At 40.6% G+C, this 24996-nt stretch overlaps 1 protein-coding gene across 6 annotated transcripts in view; it reads right to left on the reverse strand.

Annotated features, from left to right (window-relative positions):
• Positions 1-24996, reverse strand: part of LOC142571636 (uncharacterized) — a 105890-nt gene continuing 80894 nt past the window's right edge. For 2 of the 6 annotated variants that reach the window (XM_075680153.1, XM_075680148.1), the window contains 12 exons: positions 22780-22905; positions 22540-22649; positions 19866-19946; positions 14555-14669; positions 14103-14452; positions 12595-12693; positions 11603-11812; positions 8667-8786; positions 8072-8101; positions 7947-7967; positions 5085-5286; positions 1-3395 (listed from right to left, as the gene is read on the reverse strand). In XM_075680153.1, coding sequence (XP_075536268.1) covers positions 3136-3395; positions 5085-5286; positions 7947-7967; positions 8072-8101; positions 8667-8786; positions 11603-11812; positions 12595-12693; positions 14103-14452; positions 14555-14669; positions 19866-19946; positions 22540-22649; positions 22780-22905 — 1724 coding nt within the window. In that variant the 3' untranslated portion in view covers positions 1-3135. The remainder of the gene's footprint in view (positions 3396-5084; positions 5287-7946; positions 7968-8071; positions 8102-8666; positions 8787-11602; positions 11813-12594; positions 12694-14102; positions 14453-14554; positions 14670-19865; positions 19947-22539; positions 22650-22779; positions 22906-24996) is intronic. The other 4 variants (XM_075680152.1, XM_075680149.1, XM_075680151.1 and 1 more) reach the window with 4 other exon arrangements.

A 24996-nucleotide genomic window follows, 5' to 3' on the forward strand; every position in this document is an offset into this window, starting at 1 on the left:
GCCTACAAAAGTAGAGTGTTTATTTAATACACCGCACACTGCGGATTGTGCAGGATTATTTACAGTCGCACACTGGCACCAACACGCTGTAAGAGGTGGTTCTGTACACTGCAGCCTTTTGCTTGAAAGAGTACTGTCAACTTGAAAGCAACCTTAGAGGTTCAGAAGGCACAGGTCAATTACGATAAGCATAGTAAAATGCTTGAGAATGGAAGGATGTTCCAAGCTCCCATGACTGAAAGGGTGAAAGTAAAAAACAGCCAAAAATAGCTTATTTTTATAAGTGAAGTAAAGCTAAGAAGCTTCATAGGAGAGATACAGAATCCTCTAATTACAGTCCCCAGTATTAGGTTAGCAAGAAATGTACTACCAAAATGAAACCAACCGATTTATCAGTTTGTGCACTGCTGATATGGCCTTGCACTAATCAGAACAAAAAATATAGCGTGGCAACTTGGGTATGTTGCAAAGAGTTAACAACAATGAGTCTAAACAAAGATATTCTGTTGACCCATTGCTGCCTGGTCATGAGCAAAGGCTGTTGAAACAGTACTATCACAAACAAAACATTTCGGAGTGTGGCAAATGCACGATCAAAAGCTATGCGTGCAACAGCAATACAAAGAAAATAAAAACATAATACAAGAATACAGCTACCTGCAGTCTGGCTGCATCGTGAAAATACTGTGCAGTTTTGATGAGGAGATTTCGAGAGGCACTTTACGAACAAAGTGTTACTGCAAGAAATGTGAATGCCTTCCGTTGTGGCAAAGGCAACAGCCCAGATGAAGGTAAGTTGAGACAAGGGCACACACTTGAAATTAAAAAAATAGCAGCATATGTTGCCTGCCATGTCTGGAATGTTTGCCATAGGTCCACAGCAATGTTGCTATGGCACACAAACACACACACACTAACCCTGACTAGCTGTGTGCTCAATAATCAATACACAAAACATAAATCTGTCAGTGGTCCTTTAGCACGTAATTACCTGAACCCTGTGTTAGTTCCCAGGCAATTATTCTTTGTATACATACAGGGTGTATATATGGTGTATACATATGTGTGTGTATATATATATATATATATATATCTATGTATAAATTTCTTTACAACCTAAATACATACAACATACTATAAAGACCTTCCTGAGGTAAATAGGCACACTAGACACCCCTCACAGTACAGTGGGAAACAAGTGAAAAAAAAATCCATCAATCACTAAAAGCTGCACATAACTACGAGTTTTATAGCGCCCAGGAAAACTAAGTGAACAAAGTGATTAGCAAGTTAATGTCCACAATGTATGCACCTAGCGATATAGCCCTTTACCAGTGAGTAAAGAGTTAGCACAATAAAAAAAAGTCGGCCTTTTCCATTTTCTCATCTGCTGTTGGACGAAACATAGTGAAAGTCCAACATCTGCAAATTGTCAGCCTTATTCTTTTGGCACTGAGAAAAAAGAAAAAGTAATCATTCATCAATTTACTCTACACCTTCAATAAATCGTCTTGAAACAAACAAGTGCTGTATAACCAGCTCAAATAATGTAACTGAATAATGAAAAATTCACAGTTCTCTGTTGTAAAGATGAGAGACTTATGCTTGAGCCACTAAGGAGTAACTCTCTTGTAATTAGGACATTGCAAATCATGGTATATCACTAATACTAGCAGCTATAAAAAAGAAATGTTGCACAAAGATGACATAGTCGCACTCCGCAAATCATCTACTGCTCTGCAGTCGAAGAAATGCCACTTCGCATGGCTAGCAAACAGGTGATGCATAACTCAGTGGCGAATACAACACAAAATTTAAATTTCCAGCCAATTTCGCATGAGCTAATTCAGTGTTTAACTCCACTGCAAATTTGCATCTTGTACTGCCACTATGCTGCACATATTGAAAATGCAAAAGGGACATTACGCTAACAAAGTTGTTTTGAGAAAAACACAGCAGCAGCGTGCTCATCAAAAGCACGTATGAACAAGTTTAAAAGCACACAGCAGCCAAGCAATTAGTAAACACCTAACATAATCTTTATGAGCTGACTTGTACAATGAAAGCTAAATTGTGCAAAGCTGTGGCCTCAGTTGTTCCATAAATATTGATGCCACACAAAAGGAAGCATGAGTAATAATCATGAGAGGATAGTGACACAGCAACTTCTGTGCGGTTCAAAAGCCTGAAATCACTCGCAAATGGGCACAAGATGCAAGGCAATTAAGAAAAGCAGTCCAAAACATTTAACCGTACATAGGCATACCATTACTGTATGGCTATTTATATAAAAGTAACCTAGTGCAATGAAAGTTTAGGGGCAGCAAATGATCATAACATTTCAATCAATTGATGCCCTATGCTGGCATGAAACAACGCATAGGCCCAATGTTCCTCTCAATGCATGTAGCTCTGCCAGTTTGACTCAGAAAAAAGAAAACAGCCCTGTTAAATAATACAGCTGTTACGTGTGTCCACACACCCCCTCATGAAACATTCAACAATCAATAGAAGAGTGTTTACAACATATTTTAGAGACATGTGCTGCACTGATAATTTGTTCGGCACATTTTGTACCACACTGATACAATCGAGTCTAGCAAACACAACAAAACATTGATACTATGATGTTGTTTTACCATAAAAAAATTTTCATGCATTAACAAAGCCTAAATTTCACACAGAGAACTGATGATACCTTCATGCAATGAAATGCTTTAAGCTAGGTGATGTAACAAAATACCACTGGATGTGGTGTCAGCATTCTTCTCTTAAACAGAAAAGGTAACAATGCATCGGTCTAAAATATCAAAGTGCAAAATCCAAAGACAAAGGAGAGAGGGGGTCGTGCCTCACAACACTTTAGTTCCCATCCTCAGAGACGACAATCATGGTATGTCACAATCACATGAAAAAAAATGCTTCAAGCATAATTGGCAGCTTCTTTACTTTTCTTTTTCAACTAAACTGTCACAATTAACTAAGCTTCGAGAAAAAAAGACGCAACCATATCTAAACAGAAAAGAATTACCACATAAAAACATTACTAAGTGGCATGCCCCGAAAGATATGTTGGCATTTGCGTGTGCAAATGGTGTAATGGCAAGGCACAGGCACGATCACTGTCCCAAACCCCTAGGACTTTGCAGAGCTGTCAGGATGTCCCTCATGGAGTGGAGGGAATTCCTCAGTGACTGAGCTGTCTGAAAGAAGTCCCTGTTCCACCCGGCGGTCCCAATAGGAGGTGCGCTGGAGAATCCCACGAGATGCTGCAACTCGAGGCCGGCGCTTGCTGCTTGAGGGCTGTCTGGGGACCCCACCGCCTCCTCCCAGCGACGAGCTTGTGGAGCTCTCGTCGGAGGCGTAGCCAGGTGTGACATCCCCTGCTGCTGTGGCTGGAAAACACGAAAAATGTGGAACAACCTCGTTATGACTCGGCACGTACAGTAAGCAATCCCCATTTAAGATGACGTTGAAGACGACTTTCGAAGTCTGTAACTCGGCTTAACCCCTTTCGTACCAACAAGGGGGGCAATGTGGGCTCGTTGGTTGATCATCATGAAGCGGCATGAAGTATAGCTCAGACTAACAAGGACACATGCACTAACTTTCAACAATGAAATTTTATTTTGGGATCGGTTGTACTTATGCATGCTTGAGTACTGTGCTACCAGCAAGCATGAAAAGAATTTCAAAAAGTAAAACCAAGAAACACAGGTAGTGTATTGCAGATGAAATCAGCTCTCAAGGCATGTGCAAATAGTCAAGTTCTTTGGCAGACAATGACAATGAAGGTTGACTGACGCGTTGGTCAGTGGCAAGAGGATGCACTCAATTTCTACTATTAAACCTAGTTTCACATTTACTTCTGCCTACAGTACTGGTGTCTTCTAGAAAGGGGAGGCATGCGAACATTATTTCTCATGTCCTTGTTTTTTGCTACACTACACTTGATGCCATTCCCTTTCGTGCTGTGGACATGCTGGGATCATTCGCATGTAGGTCAGCTTGTCAATGACACTTTCATTTTCTAGTGTATACTGCTGTTAAGTTTCACTTTAGCAGCAAATTCAAGATACAATTTAAAAATTATTGACATATTGTCTTTGTCTACATTGCCTTTCTTAAATGACTCTGCAGTAAAAAAAATGTAGCCATTGTTTGTCAGAATTTAGGATAATAGCATGGCAAAGAAGAGGTTAAAGGAGTACTGACACAAAACTGGTGCCTCGAATTTTTTGTTTTACCTCTTCTTTATGAAATGGCTGACAATTCTGTAAATGCGGTACAAGGACTGAATTGATCAAATGTGTAAAAAACTCACGAATTGCACTACCTTTAGCACAATCAATTCAGAGTGCAAACAAACGAATAGCGACTTTGCATATGTAAGCCAGGACACCTTCACAAGCCACAAAAATCAGAGGTGCTGGTTGCATAATATCACTGCAGTGCGGCTCAGTCAGCCCAGTGCAGTGATCGTCTAGCTCCTCCAAAGTGTGTATTCTTGACAACAGTAATTGTAAGAGTGAACAAAGAGTTTGGTAATTTTGTAAAAGTGTACTATTCTAGTTGCATTAGTGCCAATCAACATGAAGAACCATCTATAATGTATTTGCCCTTCATGTATTACAGAGATATAAAAAATTGCCAAGGTACACAATGATGTTGTGACCAAGCAATTTCTTGAGAGATGCTCCTCATAACAGGCAACATTACTGACTCCTTTACAAACAGTAATGATCGTTTCAATTGCTCTTTGTAGCACCCAATCATTGTGGCACCCAAATACCCAATCATCACTGCTATCAATTCGGAATGGTACTGTTTTGCCATGTAGCACCAAGCTGCCAAAATGGCACTTGGTGAGTCGAAGTCTGCCTACTTAAAGTGATGCTAAATCTGCCAATACGACTAGGGCATAAGTTGAAGTACCCAAATGCTTTCATGTTCTGCCTCCACCAGAATGTAGCGGCTGCTGCAGCCAAGAATCAAGCATGCAACTTCGTGCTCAGCTGTTAAGTGCCACAACCATCGAGTCACTACAGCAGCTACAAGAAAGCAATAAAGTAGTTGTGACAAACCTGAAACATTATTGTTCTTGCTGTTGTTGGCTGCTGGCGTTTGCAGCGGGTACGGCTGGAACACTTGCTCGCACAGAGTACCCGATGCTGGCGGGGATGCTGGTGATGTGACAACAGTGCGGTTCATCCGTCTTGGAACGAGATTTCGTTGGGCATGCTCCCTGAACTCCCGAGGCAAGCTGCGCGCTGTCAGACTGTGGACCTGAGAAATGAAGAAAAGAAGTACAATCAGAGCAATAAATTGTATCGTGTAAGTAGATTTTTGCTAGCTATAAGCAGTTCTGTCCTCTACTTATAGAACACAAATAATAGTGGCATTGTACATACAACTGTTGTCCATTTTCTTTTAACTTCCAGTGTATTAATGATGCACCTCTTCATGATTCTCAATGTTTATAGATATTCGAACAGGAAGCCCTACAACACATTTTTACATGAGCTTAGAGCAAGGCTACCATGTAACAGTTTCTGCAGCAACTCTTCTGATCTACTCGTACCAACATCAAGTGCTCGTAAAATTTTTAGCTCTGTTCTTGTGGCAGTTTTGGCTTGTTAGCATTTATGCTTTCTGTTAAAAAACTGGCAATTTGCCATATTTTTGTGTCCTAGTGATACTTTTTGCATGGTCAAATTTACAGGTGCAATAGATTGGTGCATATATTTAGCTACATAACTGCTAAGGGATATTAGAACGAGAACCTGTGACTATTACGACAGCTCCTTAGGTTGCATTGCAATCAATGACAGTAACTTCATTTTAACTGTTTATTGTGTACATTTTTATCAAATTTAGCCGTTTTGTTCACCAAAAGATATGTGTAGGAGGATAAGAGAAATGTATAGAGCATTTTTTAATTAATACAAGATGAATATCTTAAAGTGAACTTTATACAACAAAATATTCTACTTGCTTGGAGATATTTCAGTTTAATTGGGCAACTTATTATTAGGCTTGTTTTAACAAGGCTACCTGCTCATAAGCCTATTTTTTGTCCAGCCTATCTGAACAGAAGCAAAGGGGGCAATCAATATAACAAGCAAGGCATTGGGGAAGCTAGAGATTTCAAGAATGGGATAAGATAATAATAATAATATTTGGGGTTTTACGTGCCAAAACCACTTTCTGATTATGAGGCACGCCGTAGTGGAGGACTCCGGAAATTTTGACCACCTGGGGTTCTTTAACGTGCACCTAATGGGATAAGATAGTCACCTAAAAAAAAAAAATTTGGGTTATAGAATCTTAGGGCAGAATGACACACCTTTAATGTTAACACTGTGAGTGTTTATAATATATACTACCAAAGTTTCTACCAAAACATAAAATAAGGACATTCAAGTGCACACTTAACATGACAGTGGACACTTAACACATATGTGCATAGCCACAAATTACTTGCATTGCATGTGCAAGCCGCAGTGTTGCAGGAGCATAGCAGCACAAGGCTGAGAAAGAATCAGCAGTGCACTCCATGCAGAGTGAATGCTCGGCAACATAAAAGTGATAAAGAAAGGCCAAACCTGTTGAGTGTGCTGGTTGGTATACTGTGCTGCTATCAATCCCAGTGATACCATTATGTTCGAGCACAATTACTTTGTTAGCACAAAACAAAAGACACAAGAAAGACGACAGGACAAGGCAGCGCCTTGTCCTGTCGTCTTTTTTGTGTTCATTGTTTTGCGCTAACAAAGTAATTTTGGATTCGCACCAACTAGCCCGCCAACGCATTGTGCTGAACAATGTTTGAGAAATGTAAAGCCATCAAACTTGTAAAGTTTATAATGAGCAACTTATTTCAATGCTTTAATGCCAGGTTGTTGATAAAAATCTTCAGATGTGATGTGCATTAGCATCATTGCAGGTGGCACATTCCTGCATCTCTTATTCTACTTCTTAAAAGCAGAAACCAACTGCTTTCTGGCACTAAAATAAGCAAGCTGCTCCATATTACAAGAAAAAACTGTTAACTTAAATGGTATGGCTAGCAACGTAGCAGCAAAAGCAAGCAAAACACAGTAAGTCAGCACAAGTTAACTTGCTTCTACACCCTACACAACTAAGCATAAATAAACCACTAATGAAATTTTCGTCTGAAAAATAGTGTTTGTTGTGCTACGTGCTCCACTGTAATATGCTTAAGTCAAATAGTGAAAAGCAAGCAAAGTTACCAAACAAACGATCTTTTACTGTTAAGTGACAAGTACTACCCTTCTCTTTGATTTGCTGCATCGTAGAAAGCTATGAACTCTCTCATACACATTTTTTTCTTCGTAACCTAACTGCACCAGTGTTTCCTTGGAATTTCAATATTGCCATAAGTGGCTTTGACTGCATCTGTGAAAACACTTGGGAAGCTGAAGCAGTCTAACAAACACTGTTTTACCTACATTTCAGCTTTAACAGAAAACATATTCAGCGCAGTCCCTTTAAGACATACTCTGTTGAAGTACTTTTTCAAAATTAACTTAGTAGACTTTATTAAGCCGCTCATACTTGCAGTGTTTTTCTGTGAAGACGAACTTCTCTTAAGGCACAGCTCCGGTTAAGATGAGCTTCCAATAAGACAAATTGCTAAGACAAATTTTGTCATGTCATTTTGTCATGTCAGTATCAAAGGTAATTTACTACAGGCAAGACAACAACAAAAAACACAATGAAAGTTGCAAGGTGTTCAATAGACATGTGCACAAGGATAAGCACATGAATGCTGTGCATACAAGCATCTGCATGTAGACCCATGCACATAACATTGTGGTCTTTGCAGGAAGCAGCAAAGAAGTGCCAAAGGACTCAAAGATGTCATTAAGAGTCGCAACACAAACATGCAGCTGCACATACATTAAATGAAGTGTTTTACGAACCAGACTTTTTCTTGGCAGAGGCTGAAAAAAGGCAACATGTTCAGGTTAAAAGCAGCAATGGTGCATTAAGCATTAGAAAAGCTTGCAAGCGTACTCAAATATTTTGAACATGTACCATGACTGACCTGGGGCCTTACTGACGGCTCATCAGAATCCTGCAAGTCATGAACCATACGCAGACATCTATTAGCAGCTAGCGTAAAACAAAGTTAGAAGAAATACAAGCTTATCAAGACAGTATTTGTTCTTTTTAGGGATCTCATGCTTTCTTTCAATTTATTCCAGCTATTAAGTTGGAACGAAAACTCCCACCTGGAGATAATAGTTGATAAAGTGAAACTCATTTCAGTGATGTCGCATAACAGTGTCCTAGAATTTACAAAATCAAAGTCAAAATGCCCTTCATAAATTTATGTCCACAGAGAATACTTCTCATGTCAGTACATAGTATCTTCCTTTTCCTGTTGATTGTATCACAGATGGCCTCACGTAAGTGAGGAGCCATATTTTGTCCGCAACAAGATATGTAAAGCCTTACATTTCACATTTCAAATGCCACCGCCGCCAGCCAAACATAGTGCCTTGTTTAAGAAACTCATTCAAGTTTCCACAAATTGCAGTCTTCTCTCAGCATCATTCCCTAACCAACACAAAACTCGACACCACACAATGCAAACATCAGACAGCAAAAGTTCCAAGCATTGTTGGACAAATGTTTACCTTTTTGATAGACCAGGCATCTTGATTTTTAGGAGTTGCATGGCGTTCTTTTTGAATAGAGTTTCCCTGGCCATTGAGTGCTTTCTCTTCCAAGATCACCTTCTTGTCAGGAAATATGCTCTGCGAGGCAATCAGAAATAGTGCTGGTAAGTGTTTACAACTATCCACTCAATAAATAAAAAGCCAGAAAATGAGTCATGTTCCCTCTAGGGGCACTGAAAATAAAATATTCAGGAATCAATAGCATTAAAGAGACCCTGAAACACTTTTCATAGAATGACATCACTTGAAAATTATGTTGCCTGTAAATCTTCTGGCGGAAAAAATTTTTCAAATCCTTCAAGCACAAACGAAGTTAGACATAGTTATTGGACCGATGAGCAGCATTTTTTCTTGTTTCATGTCCACTAGCATGCTGGAAGCTACACAAGGGAGACAGTAAGTGGGCGCAAGGGAGAAATGCCCAGGTGGCTTCACCCAAAGGCTTAACGTCTCAGCAACAAGACAGCTCGTGGCAGCACCACATGGCAGCCGCAGCATCTACATTACAATTTTCATCTCAGAAGCCACACAGCAGACGTAGCAACATGCAACTGTCGCGTGTAGACCAGCAGTGGAAAGATGAAACGATTTTTCTGTCGGTTTGAGATCCAAGACATGTATATCAGCCAATAGCTGTTGTGGAATTCACTGCTTGCGATGACACTGCATGACGACAATGCAAAGGAGAGAGCAAGCAATTTATCACTGCTCTTAACATGAGATTGTAAATTCCCCGCTGCGTGCAGTGCAATAATATTTGGCTCACATGGTCACAGGAGCCTCGGTAACAGATCAGCAATGTTTTCTTACCATGTTCAAAAAGTGGTTAAGGGCCCTTTAAAGTAACCCTAACATCACTGCAGCCACTAAAGATGCCAAGCAGCAGCTGGTGTGAGCAGTCATACAATATGGTACAAAACCAAACAGCATATTCCTCCAAGCGCTACACTGTAATTTTGACATTCTGAGGGCTCTCGAATTTCTTAATACAATTCAAGTATCAAACTCTCCAGGAGTTGCATTTTTATGACAGAGCGCAGCAGTGAAATTGGCAAGTGTGTAGGTGTGCACCAAGACCATGCAATAGTGTCAATGTTTGCCGAGTCATTCACATAGGCATCCACATAATCTATGCTAGCTTATTGTTTCACCTCACCATCAATTGTAAAAGCAGACAAGCAAATTAGTACAGCACACGAGCTAGACAAAGCAGCAGCCCCACACATAAAGACAGAAGCAAGGGCACAAGGCAAGCTTCTCTGTACTCACGCTATTAATTATTTAGCATTAATTATGTCACAGAACCAAACAGCCTAGTTGTCTCTACTTTAGAGATGAGCAGCCATTATGAACAAAAAAAAAGAGTGAATTAACTGCAATGTGTATGCCAGCCTTAACTGGCAATGCTTTGCACATCGTTGCTTACTGGCAGATGTCAACTCTGTTTGTAGCACCAAATGAGCCACACAATCTGCAATCCTAGAAATCAGACAAAGTCCGTAAAAAACACCGACATAAGATTACGCATCCTTGAAATAGAAATGCTTGGGTCATATTCAATGCAAATAAATAAACTGTGGAATGTATAAGCAAAAGAGAGCACAGTTGAAAATCAACCGCCACCAATTAACATACACAATTGAAGCATCAGTGCGTTAGTAATCGCATGCACCTAAAATCTAACAGTCCTCTGATTTGGCTTCACTTTCTGAAGTAGTTCTTGAGGGTGCCATGAATCATGCAACACATGTTTACATTGTGTGAGTGTAGTGCAGCACCTCAGCACCCTGCAGCCTTTGCAAATTGCGACGATAAGTGCAGCAACAAATGAGTTGTGTCATCTGCCACACACGGCTAAGCATATTAGATTAATTCATGAGCTGGCTACAAACGGTTGCTTCTGTTCATTATCGTAATGCCCGCTGACATGGCAGTGCTATGTGATGGCAGCCAAGTGATTGACATGTATGCGACTTTTTCATAAGGAAATGCATCCTAAGAGAAAACTGTTCTAACTAAAGAAATTTAGCATGCTACAGGTGCACAATGTGTGCTGGCAACCATCCTGCCATCTTACATGCAACTTATTTTTTTAGGTCAGTTAGCATATTACATCAGCGTAGGAGTGGTGAGCGAGTGCTGTGCCATGTCATCAACTACCAAGAGCTTTAAAAACGCCTGCACTTCCAAAATATTTAGCAGAAGGAAACCATGAGCTCATGCTGAACTGGCACCTGAATTTTGCCAAATTGAAGAGTGCAGTGCCAGTGGTGCCTGCTGCACTTAAATATGTACTAAAGTTGTGCACCTCCTGAACTAGTACAGAAAGTACAGCCAAATACAAGAGACTAAGACTGACTAGGTGCAACCAGCAACTATGGGATACAATCTAGGTTAGGCAAGATGAAGCAAGGGTCCACCACAAAAGAATTTTCTCAAGCAAAGCCAGACATGGGTACCTATAGAAAGGGGAAAGAAAAAAAAAAAGAAGAAAAATTAAAAGCCAAAAGATGTGCCTGAGGCTAAGAAAAGCAGAGGAGGGCCTGTTTCTGGAAATTAGGTTTTCTAGGAAGTAAGAAAACTGCTCTGCTTATATCACCATCACAGTTGCAGTTACATCTAATTTTATATTGCCTGTTATGGTGGTGTTATGATGTAATTTCTGAAAGCAATTCTCAAGTAGCCTGTGCAGAGATATATTAGTATAGTAATGGGAGTGGATGGACAAGAGTGAAACACCACAAAATCCTTAATGCGGCATGGCCCTAACAGCTTGTAGTGTCTCTACACTTGCGATAGAGACAATAAGATATTAAATATGTTCCCACAGATAACATACTTTGGTAAGACCACCATTCCCACTGCCAAAGCCAACACTCAAAGCCAAGGCACACCTGAAACTCTTGACCAGGACTGGGAAGACTCTCGGAGTTGGAGCCATCGACAGCTGACTGAGCCGACTGGCTGGCAAACTTCAGCACCAGTTCCCGCACCGAGGGCAACGACGGGTTCCCTAGCTCCTCTCCCATCTCCTCCTCCCCTTCAGACCTCCGCCGCCGACGCCCCGTCCCATTGACAGAATCAAAGGCACTCATGCTGAAACCCTGGGGGCAAGAGGCCAGGAAAACAAGAGTTTACCTCTCCTACTAGATGCAAGCGGTGACAGCGAGCACCACTGCTTCATTTTGGAAAAGCTTTGCATATTCACAGACTTCAGAAAATGGCACCACTTACTGCAGTTTTCCCTTTATGTATGTTTATTACACACACAAAATACTAGCACCTTTCATGGCTACAAGAGGACTTATCAAGACACCACTATCGAGTGCAAGGATGAGTCGCATGCATACATTCCTTTGCCTTGATAATCACAATCTTGCTGTTTTACACACATTCGCCAACGAACAGCAGCAGAAAGCCTCCACGTTTCAAAAACCACAATGTGTAAACAAGACGCTACCGTGACGAATCATTTGCTGCTAAGCACAACACCTTGACTTTTTTTTTCCAGGTCCCTGTTGCTCTTTTATTTGTTAACTGTCCTGCATATTCTTGTATTAGTGGCCTGCACTCTAATAACTCTGGAGATCTCTGGAACAACGTACTAACAAATGATAATGTGCTTTTACCTTGTAGACCAGTTAGCTCACATTTTTTTGCACCGGTCCCCTCCCCCTCCCCCCACAGAGCACCCCTTTTTTGCCGCAAGGCTTCGCCTATTAAATGCAGAAATAAAGACGTTTAAAAAAAATATATCCCCTTACTCCTACAACTAGCTAAGTGGCATTTACTGTCATCTAGTACTTGGTTCTGGTATGTGTCAACATCATACACCACTATGTAATAAAGAAAAATGCAAAGAGATTGAGAAGTGTCTAAAACTCACAGTTGTGTCCTCCATGTTTAGGTGTGGAGTGCTGACAGCAGCTGTGAGTGTTCGCATGTGTGATGCTGGGCGGAATGCTTTTCTAGGGCTAGAGTAAACCTAAAGAGGAAAAATTTTTAGATGCATTCCCACATTAGTCATGCAAGATCACATTTTTTGCCATTCTCAAATGCTGCACTTAAGATAAGACTCAGCTTTTTTTGCTAGCATTTTTAACATTTTTGTTTAGCAGAGTGGTTATTGGGGTGCCATCTCACTTAGAAAAAAGACGTACAATACAATTTGCATATCTGAAGTAAATACCATGTGCAGTCGTTGTCAAATGAAATAATACGACCAGGAGCAGGAGGGCTGAGCCATAACATCATGACTACATTCTGTTGCACCTGTAAGACACCTAGCACTAGAAAGCTTTATAAGGTGAGTATGAGAGCTGGCTTCCCCCTCCAGAGCTTTCAATCAGAGCAGACAAAAAGGAAAGCTCACTTAGACATCTGAACAATGAATGAATGAATGAATGAATGAATGTTCATTTCCCATTTAATAATGGAGGAGGGTGGGGAAAAAGCCGTGAAGAGACTGCTTGAAAACCCTCAACCACCTGACAACACGACAGCAAGGCAGGGTGGCAAAACATACACACACAAAAAAAAAAAAGAAAGAAGAGGTAATAAAGGCGTCAATAAGGAGCAGCATGACAACACACATATGATAAACCACAAGACCAGCTACAATTATTCCCACAATGACAAAAGCAGTGCATACCACAAAGCAAATCTGGTTAAAATGGACATTTTGAAAACAGTTTGCCTTCCAACAAGAGTGTCATCATAAAGCCCAGGCAATTAATTTAAAGGACAAAGTGGGCTTATTGTCATGAAAACTAAGCATTAACAATGGCCTTCTCAATCTTGTAAGGGCTGGCAAGACCAGATTTTCACTGCTTACATTTTGGCAAAGCTAGCGATCTCAGTGAACAAATATGACTATTTAATCCTCCCGAATTTTTTCTAGCAGATAAATTCTATTTATAATACCAAACAAACACACAAGAAATTCAAAAGACAGCTATGAAATATAACCTGTGAAGTAGCTCTTATTTATGCCATAAGTAAGTTCGTGAAATGTAGCAAACCGCTCAAATTGTTATTTTGTGAGTAGCCAATAACAGGGTAAGCAACAGTACAATGTCTGTTAACTTTGTATCTTTTCACTCAATTCTACTTGAATTAATGCTACCAATAAGGAATTCTTTACTATTTTCTCTGCTGCATTACATCAACTGCTGTGCACAAGATAAAATTTCCATCATAAACCATTTAACTGGTTAATAGTAACCAGTACACCCACACCACAAAAGCAAAGATGTTAGTCTTCGTAAACTTAAAATTTAGGAACTGTGCATTTGTTTTCCCAATTTATTCCTGTTATAAAGGCCACATCAGATGCTGAATCCTCTGTTCAATCATAATATTACTCAATTTTGCTCCAAGCTTTTTCAGACTGACCTGTTCTTCAAAAGAGTGTAGAGTTTCCTCAGGGTCCCCGGAAGATGTCAACGATTTAGCACTTTGTGAAGATGATCGCCGCACAGATGAGGCTTCCACTAGCGCCACAAGCTTAGGATTGTTGATGTAATAATCCCGTAGGTAGGACGATGGCAGCACAGGTGAGCAGAAACCATCTTCGTCATTGTCATCCTCGAGTGGTGTGTCGAACGATGACCCTGTCTTGGCAGTGGTCAAAGAGTCTCGACGACTTTCGCTGGCCCGCCTTGACAAGTTTTCCACACTGTAAGGGTTGTTTGGCAATGGCACAGCGTTCAGCCACTTGGCATGTTCGCGCTCCGCAATAGTACCTGCCAGGACAAGTAAGAATTGATGTACAGGTCAGGAACATTATGCTAAGCGTCAGTTGTGTTCATGCATTCTACTGGGACTCCAAGAAGGCAGGAACTAACCAGGTTTGGGAGGTGCATTCAGCAGTTCAACTGAGGGAACAAACTCCGTCTGCTCATCAACATTCTTGAATGTTGATGTGTCATCATAAAGCAGAGAGCTTTCCCCACTCGCAGCCTGAAAAAGAAGTATGCCTAAGCGAGACATGTAATTGAATGGCCTAGGGCAATTCCTCCTTACTCAAGCAGCTACGTGAAATCATAGAACATAAGGAGAGTTCACAGTAAAATATCAATTTGCCCATCAATGCTACTAAGCATTATATGCGTCTAATCATGCTGCCTAAGGATAGCTTAGGTTGGCAGCAAGATGACAAAAGCTAGGAACCCAATCATTAAGCACACACTTATACGGACCTTGAACCACTTTTTATCAAAGTGGAGGAATGCATTTGAAGTTAAAATAGGAGTTATAGGCAATCAAGAAAGCCCTTTGCAATGGTTCTGCTCCCTCTTCAATGCCTTGCATTGCAGAAGCTATGGCAGAGCGGCTTGTGCCCACAACGATTTGTCTACTGAACGCCACCATGGTGAGCAGTGCAAATTTGAGTTTGGATGTTAACATAGATGCCACTACTTCCGAATTGAGCACCTATGATGCGCCAAATGTAAGGCCAAGCACAGTTGTCTTCAGCAAGCCGCAGTGCACTTAGGTAGTGTACTTGTTGCAGCACCCCGCAGCGGCCGCAGTGTCTACGCTACATAGCAGACCGCAGCTACGTGCAACTGTAGTGCACAGCATTTGCTTTGTGCATGACAGGGCTCGAGTTCGTGCTCGTGCTCATATGCACGTCTGGCCATGCTATGTGGTGTGGACCAGCTTTGTATTTCACCAGCTTGACCGACGGATAGTGGCCACATCCAACTTGCACATTTTGAAGCACTATTAATAAGTCTGCCAAAGCAGGCACGCGCTGACAAGCGTGCATATGGTCTGACCTTAAGTTCACATGGTTTGAGGCAAGCTGAGTGTTCAAAACTAGTAAAAATTAGTGAGACCCGATGGATACGACAATATGCAGGGTGGCCAAAGTTAATTTCTACACGAGTGGTCGCAGCCGAGTGTGAGCAGATGATAGTAGACTTCTTCCGGAAGTAAATGATTACTGAAATTCGAAACAAGATTTTTGCTTACTTCAGTCTGCTTATTAAACTTTGTCAATAAATATGCACAGTAACAATGGGAAAAAGCACACTGATCCAAACACACTTCCTTATCGACATCAGCTATTGGCCCAATGGCAGCCGTATATGGGAACCCATTATATTACAAACAAAGCTTCCAGAAAAGAGCGAGGAGCAGGCTTCAGTTGAAAAGAGAGTGTTTGAGAGAAAGGCGACTTTGCCCTAAGCTCGTGGGTTCCATGCGCCACGCACGACTACAAAACTTGGCCGAGATGTTCACAGCAGTGTATGTTATCCGCAAACTATGTTTTTCCACCAAGCCCGTGGGGTAGTTCAGGACCCCTTTAATTTTCACACTAGTACTGCCACATTTAATTGCAGTCCTCTGTATAGAGACAGAGGACTGCAAAAATGCTTCGGCATAGTCCCTTTATTATGGACACTGCTCCAATTACTGCTGCTAAAGAAGTAGAATAGTCATACAGAACGGTTACCTACAGTTAATTTATCAGCATAGGCATTCATTGCAGAGACATTTCAATTAAATTCGTATGTGGCCATGCAAACTGTTAAACAATTATTCATATTTGGCGATTACTATGTATTAAGCAAAGGTCAGCAAAGAGAAAAATATCAGAATATTAAAATGTAATCACAATGAGCAGAGGGCAGAGTCAATCTGCAGCGAACACACAGCCTAAATTGGCAGAAACATTTACATCAACTGGCAGCATATGGAAAGGTTAACTATGCAACGAGCTGAATATTGCTTGCCCATGTCACATTTAGAGATGTCACAAAACAGCAGAAATACAAATGCTTTAGGATGCCCTCAAAAACCTAACCTGCTTTGCAGAAGCCGAATTATTAGACACAGAACTGAGATCTACAAATGCTGTCAACATACACAAGCACTGACAACGACTATAATGCTGATGAACAGTACCTATATTTTACAGTTAAAGAGCAGCTGTTGTCGGTACAGGCAATTAAGAACTGATGGAGGCACAATATTATGAATTCAAGACAACACAATTAAACAAGCACTTGTCCAGTCTTTTCTTTCTTCGAGTGTCTTGAATTTGCACTATCATGTCTCCTCTTTAGTATATTCCTCATTGGTAGACGATAGTAGACCTGTGCTCTTATCGTACAGAGTTATCTGAATGATCACATTTGCATTACGCTCGATGTCAAGTCTTCTGACAGGGAGAACATAAATACTGTGACAGCTGTAAAAAGAATTATTTAGCATTAACCATCATGACCCGCAGCAAACAGTACAAAAGAAAGCCTTCTTAATTTCTAACTTTTCTACAAGGTAAGCATTTCTGGTTAGCAAATGATAAGGTCACAAAAGGCCAAGCTTCCAAGTGATATCAGCCATGTATGGAATACAGGGATGCTCTTCGTCACTCCTTTCATAAATGGTGCTATCCAAAACACCTTAATAATTGGCTTTCATGAAAGTCTATGAAATGCAACAATGTTGAAGGATTGACAATTAAAACAACTTTTTAACACTCAGCACGGCAGGAATAAAGAGCACAAGAAATGTGCCACAATATGAACCATTTGTATCACCGCATAGATCGTCTTTAAAATTTAACATCTGCCGACAACAATTGTACCAGTTCCTTCAGCATGCAGCAGTTCCCTGTGAGTTCTGTAGCCTATTTTTCTCATTTAACCTTAAAGAGTTGTAGACCAACCTATATGCATTACCCCAACCATAATACAGTTGCACTGAATATGCAGATGGAAACATTTGCACTGGTGGTGATACCTTGCAATGCTGTATTCAACCAAACGAAGCTGGACTCGTGGTAATGAGCAACTACCATATTTACACTATTTAGATGCACAACCTTTATTCAAAAATACAACAACAAAAACAAACTGATGCTCATGTTAGAATGGAATAGTAAAGCAAGGTTCCACTAGCCACACATCACTGTCATGCCCATTAGGCTTGGCCTGCATAGGGCATTCTCTGCGTGTAAAACTGCTTTGCATACCCTGTGCGTGGTGTGCCATCATTGCATGCGAGAACTGCATAAATTGAACACAAATTCAGTGAAATTCAATGAGAAGAGCAGAGGCATGGAGAGTTGGAACAGCTACCGCAGCTAGCCAATCTCAATAAAGGGACGCAGAGTACAAAAAAAAAAGAATGTTTCCCAAAAAAAGCAGCCTGTTTTCAGCACCAAAGTTCTGTAACTTATTATTTGGCCAGAATTTGAGAGGCGGTGCGTTACTTGCCATCATAAAAGGACTGTCATGGTAGCCTGAATTTGCCTGGCATTGCATCACATTGCATCATATTGCATCACATTGATGGACTGAAAAGTTTGTTGGAACCCTCCATAAAGGCCGAGGGGCTGTAGCACATTGCTGCCAGGCACATGGTTGTGGGATCAATACCCTGCCATGGCGGCCACATTCTGACAGGGGAAGAATCCATAAATGTTCATGTCGGTAGCAGTGACTGCACATTAAAGAATCCCACGGGGCCAAAATTAATCTGAACCACTCCAGTAAGACATCTCTTAAAGCCCCGTGTTGCCTTGGAATGTATGTTGCTTTGGGATGTCAAACACCCCATCTATCAATTATGCAGTCAATGAGATTGGTGGGCAAGTTTCAATGTGCACACATACACGAGTACAGATACGAAGGACTGCCAAGCTACAAATGGATCAGGCAGACGGTTATAGGCATTGGCTCACGGGCAAGAAGTTCACTAAGCCACTACCATGAAGAGCCACACTATTATTTAAATAAACATAAAAAATTTAGTGTGATGTAAACTTTTGATGTCTGGTGGGGGTGATCATGGCACAGAATAATTGTCATTGACCAAGGAAATAAAAGTGTAAGATGAACAACATTACGGTGAACATTATGCTGAACAACATTCTGTCTTGGCACTCTTTGGCCATACCTGGCCCTTGCGCCACTAAACAACACACATTCATTCAACAACATTACGGCTCCCACATGGGAGCCAAACGTCATTTGTTACTTCTAAAGGGGAACGACAAGGCGCTCCGAAAAACTTCTTTTTTGAAACAATTTGAATAAAATTTACACAGTTATGTATTTTTACCAACTGATCTCAAAAATCAAATAATCTTTCTTTTCTATTATATTTTTCTATGATATCCAAAACAGGATGTTCTTTGTGTAGGTTCTAATTAGCTAATTAACAGCAAGTTGCACAGTAATGTAGAGCACACAGAATCGATTCTGAATGTTCAAAGTGTATTGGAAATTTAGTGTTTGACGTAAACTCGTCTGGTGGGGGTGATCATGGCACAGAATAACGGTCATTCACCAAGGAAATAAAAGTGTAAAATACATGACATTACAGCTCCTACACAGGAGCCAAATGTCATTTGTTACTTTTAAACATTTATTTCTCTGGTCAGTGTCCATTATTCTGTGCCATAAAAAACATCTGTGCCCCAGGGCAAGCTTTATGAAAAAAAGCAGAAAAAGAACATCACGCAAATTCTTTGCTGGTTGGCTAGAAGCCAATGCAAAAACATACATGCATGTGTTCACCATGAGCACTGATGTGTGTGTGATATGCATGCAGAATTGCATCTTGCTTGCACATTATGTGTACATGCAAAAAGAATTAACTTTTGCAAGCAGACTGGAGGACGATGAATTTTCTTTTCCGGTGGTCTTGAATACTAGCTGTGTGCTAAGAGTGAAGGCATGTCAGAATTAAGTAACTATGCTACGTTGTACCTACCTCCCAGTGCAGATAGTGTCAGCGGAGTTATAACCTTTGTGAAAGAATTTCCGGCTCTTTATACTCCAGTGAAAAAGAGTGATGCAATGCCAAATGTTTCTAGTGCATAATGGTCAAACACAGCACCCAAAGATATCGCCAACAGAACTCGGCTGCTCCCATCTGTGCCTCCAGTATTAGGTAGCATGGCAACACCAGGTTCTTACCAAAACCTGTAACTTTGAAGTGATGCCACACCCTCAGGCGGCAATGCTAAATGCAGCCCAGCAATCACTTTGCTGACACACCAGCCCCCAATTACTTGCACATGTTAAGTGCCAAACCTGCTCACTGCAGGCCATATAACAGCTGACATTAGATATGCATACACACACATAAGACCCAATACAAAATCCCAAGGTGTTAATAGCGCCGAGTCAGCTTTACCTTAGCAGGCTGCACCGCTGCCTGGCGCTCAGCCCACGTGCGCTGTATGACCAGAGGTGGGTGCCGCCCGACTGGCAGATGCTGCCACACGGGATGCCAAAACCGTGCAAGGTTAGTGCATAACTACAAAGCCCAGGGGAAAGCCACACCACAACCAAGACACAAAACAGCCACAACAAGATGCAGCAACAAAGCAGACATGCAGAAGATCACCAGTCCTTCAAGAAGTGCAAGCTGAATTACTATGCAAGTGAGAGAACAGCCGGCTCGTTAATGTTGACACAATTTATGCAGAAGCTGAATTCGGAATGATACCAACTGCTTAAAGTTCCTGGGTAAAAGGCACTACCTTTGTATAATATGACATACTTCTGGGCAAAACTTAGGATATCATTGCATTATACAGATGGTGCCAGTAGTTGAGCATCCTTAGCAGCTTAACTACTTGTACAGTCTGTATGGTGCAAGTATATGAACTGCTGGGAAGACTGTGGTGATGACAAAATGAGAAATGTTTAAGCACAGTGTCAAAGCACCAACACAGCTAAATTGTTTTTTTGAGAGGTTTCTATGCTACAGCTGAAAAGAAACCTCAATATTTACTTTGTTATCCAGTTATAGAAACTGAAATAATGGAAGGAATCTGTGAAACAGACAACAGTATCAAAATACACGGCATAATTCAGCTTCGTTCTGACGGAACAAGTATAGAATGTTTTGATATAAAAAAAACATTAACTATAATTTAGTGGCAGGTATGTTGGCAAATGCAGCCAAGTTCTACTTACAAAATTTTCGCTTTTAAATGATACTATAACTTGTAGTTGCAGCTACAGGGACACTCTGAAAGATTCATTTGTGACATACTAATAATACTACATGCTACCACACACAATTCCTTAATATAAATTTATGACTTTTTGTAAAACCAACAACCAGCAGTTCTGATGTGGCATTTATTTAAACCGATCAGCTAACTCACATCACCTTCACGAATGAACAAGGACACTGGAATACGCTGTCATGCTTAATTTATACAGATAACCCAATTAGCACTTTTCCCTGCAATTGTCAGGAGAAAGGTGCTACAAATGAATCTTGACCTAAATGTCCAGGTACAGAGTTTTACAAAGGCCTGAACACTGGCATGAACAATGTTTATGTCACGTGGATAATGCTCATCTGATTTACCATATTTTTGTTAGACTTCTGCACTTAAATCTTGATGCACGCAAGCTTCATTCATTGCAATGGCCTTTCCCAGACTATGATCAGTTACTTCTGCCATTTTAATGGTAATAACGTAGGTTTCTTTTCCTTTCCCTTTCAACTCTTCCCCAGTGCAAAGTAGGAGGCTAGAGCATGCTGGTTCAGGCCTACCTCCTCTTCCTATAAATCATCTTTTGCCTCTTTTTGCTGCAGTAGAATAAAAATCAAAGCTCAATGCAACCTTGTGCAGTAATTTTGCAGTAGAATCCCTGCCATCACCATCACATTTAATGAAGCGCCTGTCATGCAAGCTTTACAGAACAGTAAGGAAAGGCAGAAGCATAGCAGAGGGGAACAATGCACAGTGATGTACAGCTCTCCAAGCTTTTAATGATCTCATGGGAGTGCCAGCTGACACAATGGGCTTTTGTCACAGGAGCTATGTCGAACTGAATAGAATAGCCTAGCCAACAATGATTGCCCAAGAGGCTGCTATGCACACAGGCGTCTTGCCCTAGCTAATTTCATAGGGGCACTCCACAACATGGCACTGACTGTCATGTCACTCGCATGAGATAATTAAATACTTTTTTTCAAGCTAAACACCACATGAAGCAGTGAACTTGCAATGCACTCAGACACATTGCAAAGGAAACTGGCTCAATTAGCTTAGCCAGCAACAGACTGAAACTGTACCCAGCATGGACATACCTAGCCTTACAATGATCTCTGTCAATTTAAATAGAAGGAAAAGCAAATTGATGGTGGTGTCTGAAAGATTATGCACAACAAGGCTACTACCAGCGACATGATGCTCTAAACTAAATGCACTAAATAACCAATACTCGAAGTTAGTTAATCAGAAGTTTAACGAAAAACCTATAACAAGTACAACCATAATAGTCAAGTTATTGCTCTGTAAGACAAGCAAAAAAAACCTATTTTTTTAATTCATTTTGTTCCTAAAAACTTGTGAATTACTCCTCGAGCAGAAAACATGTTAGATTTAAAATTTTTGATAGCTTGCTCTCACTACAAGTTTTCAAGCACTTAAAAATTCTTTTCTGACCCCTCATCGCGGCTAAAATGTTTCATTGTTATTGTTAAGAACTGCACGCTACCCGCTAATGATTGCATGTAGGTAAGAAGCAGGTTAACTGAGCCAATGAGACACATCCATATCGAAATTTCTGTTTGTAGTAGCTTTCTTGGATAAACAAGCAAACTACACAGGTCTCTCCGCTTTTGATGGCCAGGAAATGAATATAATAACACTCTTTCAGTAGCAGACTCACTTCTACACAAGAGTGTCAAAAAATTAGAACAAAGAACAGATGCAGAGACTTCTATGATACCACTGTAGCAATTTAATTAGACCTTAATATATGAATGAAATGCTCATAAAGAGCTGCAGCCCTAAATGTCCATACTGAAGGCTAATAAACTTAGGACAAGAAAATCTTACTCCTTCGGACTCTGCCTTTTCCACAGCTCTCTTCGAAAATTGGTGATTATTTATGTGAGCACCGGCTTCTTTGACTGGTCGCTTGGAAGCTGGCTTCACCTTCAGATCAGCTGGAAAAAATGGAGCAAACAAAAATGCAATTTACTGTCTGTGCTTCTATCCATTTAACAGGATTTGCTCAAAGTGAGGATGAAGGTATTTTCAAATTTAGACAAAAAAAAATTAAAGGCATGCACTCACACAGGCGGAAGACGATTGAGCTATGAGCTCTACCAACACTGTTCCCAGCCACAGCGATATACTTGGCCTCATCTTCAGGTGTCGGACTTTTCATCCTCAAGCACCATTCACCGTAGCCTTTGTTCTCTATTACAAAAGAAAGCAGAGCAAACAGCACATTAAACGGACACTAATGACAAACACCCAATCAGTTTAGACTGACAAGCTATTGTTTCAAGACATTAGTTTCATTAACCTCACAGTAATAGGTTGATTAGCAGAAGAGAAAATGAAGTGCAAAGTTCCATTTTCTTTAAGTTCACCACGAAACCTTAGTGCAGGCACGTCGGTATCACATCACATTTCGTAATTTTTTTTTTTCATATTTCAGCCATTCTGGCTCAGTAAACCTTTCAGAAACTTTCTATGTTCAGTCTTTGGCTTCTTTAGAAAAGGATTTAGTCCATCTTACCAATAGAATATTCACTAGGTCTGAGCAGATGCTGTGAACATCCGTGATATCATGGCTAGCTGCTGCAGGAACTACGGCTTTGCCACCAGTCTTCCAATTTTGCATCTTTTCTGGCTTACTAAGCCTCTTTTCAAAGTAATAGTGGCTCTTTCGACATTGTAGAATGGTACTTAGCTCATACAGCCTAAATCATTCTTTTCTTTAGTGTCCCTTTAAGACGATTTCATCTCCTGAACAATGTTTACTAAGTAACAAAATTAAACTGAAAATTGTACAGTGATGCCATCCAATGAAGTACCACATCCCCAATTTCAGAAATAACCATCAAGCAAGCAAACACTATTCAAATGGTACCACAAAAGTCATCAGCGATTTCTAAGGCACCAAATATGTATAATATCAAGCATTTGTGTTCTAGGGCATGAAATGGAAAGGTGAAGTAAGCAAACTAACAGGCATACTATACTGCTGCTGCTGTCTCTCTCTCTTACACACACACACACACACACACACACACACACACACACACACACACACACACACACACACACACACACACACACACACACACACACACACACACACACACACACACACACACACAAAGCACGCACGCACGCACACGCACACAAACAAACAAACACGCACGCACACAGCACAATACCCTAAAGCAAAAAAATCAGACATGAAAAACTTTCAAAATAACGGATGCATTATGTGTACCAGAAATGAAAATGTCTGCAGATGTAGACACAGTATACTATTGAAAACGAAATGTAGCAATGAGAAGGACAGTAGAATTTTTTACAACAGCATGACACCATAACAAGCCCTTGTTGGCTTAGTTGCTGCTTGCTGAAAGACATGCTTTTTGCTCCAAATTAAAAAATGTATTTGTGACAAAAGAACATGTCTTTCAATAAGCCACACCATAATAGGACAAACTAATTAGCCATTTAGCAAATGTGTGCAGCTGAAATCAAATGGTTTAAAAAGCTGCTCACAAAAATTCTGAGATCGTGGAAGCAATGAAAAAGTTGAACATTTGTAGCCTACAGACGGCAAGAGAAGTTGATGTGTGAGCACCACAAATCGATGTATTAAGTATGTCTCCCAATTTCAGATTTCACTCCCAAGTTGCAAATGCTGCATCATGCTTCCAATGTTGTGAAACAGCTGTATATGTAAATACAGGCATACTAGAGTTAGTTGGTGATGCATAGCTACTAGAACAGGAGCGCAAATTCATAACATGCAGAGTCCTGTCTCCTTCCTTTGTATATTGTTAATCTGCACTCCTCTTCTAATAGCTGTGTGAATACAAAGCAGGAGTGAACACTGAGTAGTAAGCGTAGATAAAATTGTGACATACACTCAGCCAACGGTGAGAAAAGGCTAGACGCCAGTCGGCAGCAGTCAGGAAAGAGAAAGAAAGAAAACATTGAAAATGTTTCACACACATGGGGCAAAGCTACACACACGTGTGGCAGAGGCATACAGAGATAGTTCAGGTAGGAGCAGTAGTGGAAACATGTACAGGAAAACAAATCTAAGGTGACCACAGTTAAATTTGATTATCGCAATGTCCTCTCATTCTATACCTAAATAAATAAATTTGCTCAGCCTTATCAATTGCAGTGCTCAACTATGGCAAATAACTATTATTGGCAGCATCTACAATCAGTTCTTCGACCTAAGCCAGTTGTGGTGAATCACAACTGCTTTGCAGCTCATATGTACAACTCGGAGCATTATAAAAGTCAAAG

Source organism: Dermacentor variabilis, chromosome 2, assembly GCF_050947875.1.
Source record: "Dermacentor variabilis isolate Ectoservices chromosome 2, ASM5094787v1, whole genome shotgun sequence".
Lineage (NCBI taxonomy): Eukaryota > Metazoa > Arthropoda > Arachnida > Ixodida > Ixodidae > Dermacentor > Dermacentor variabilis.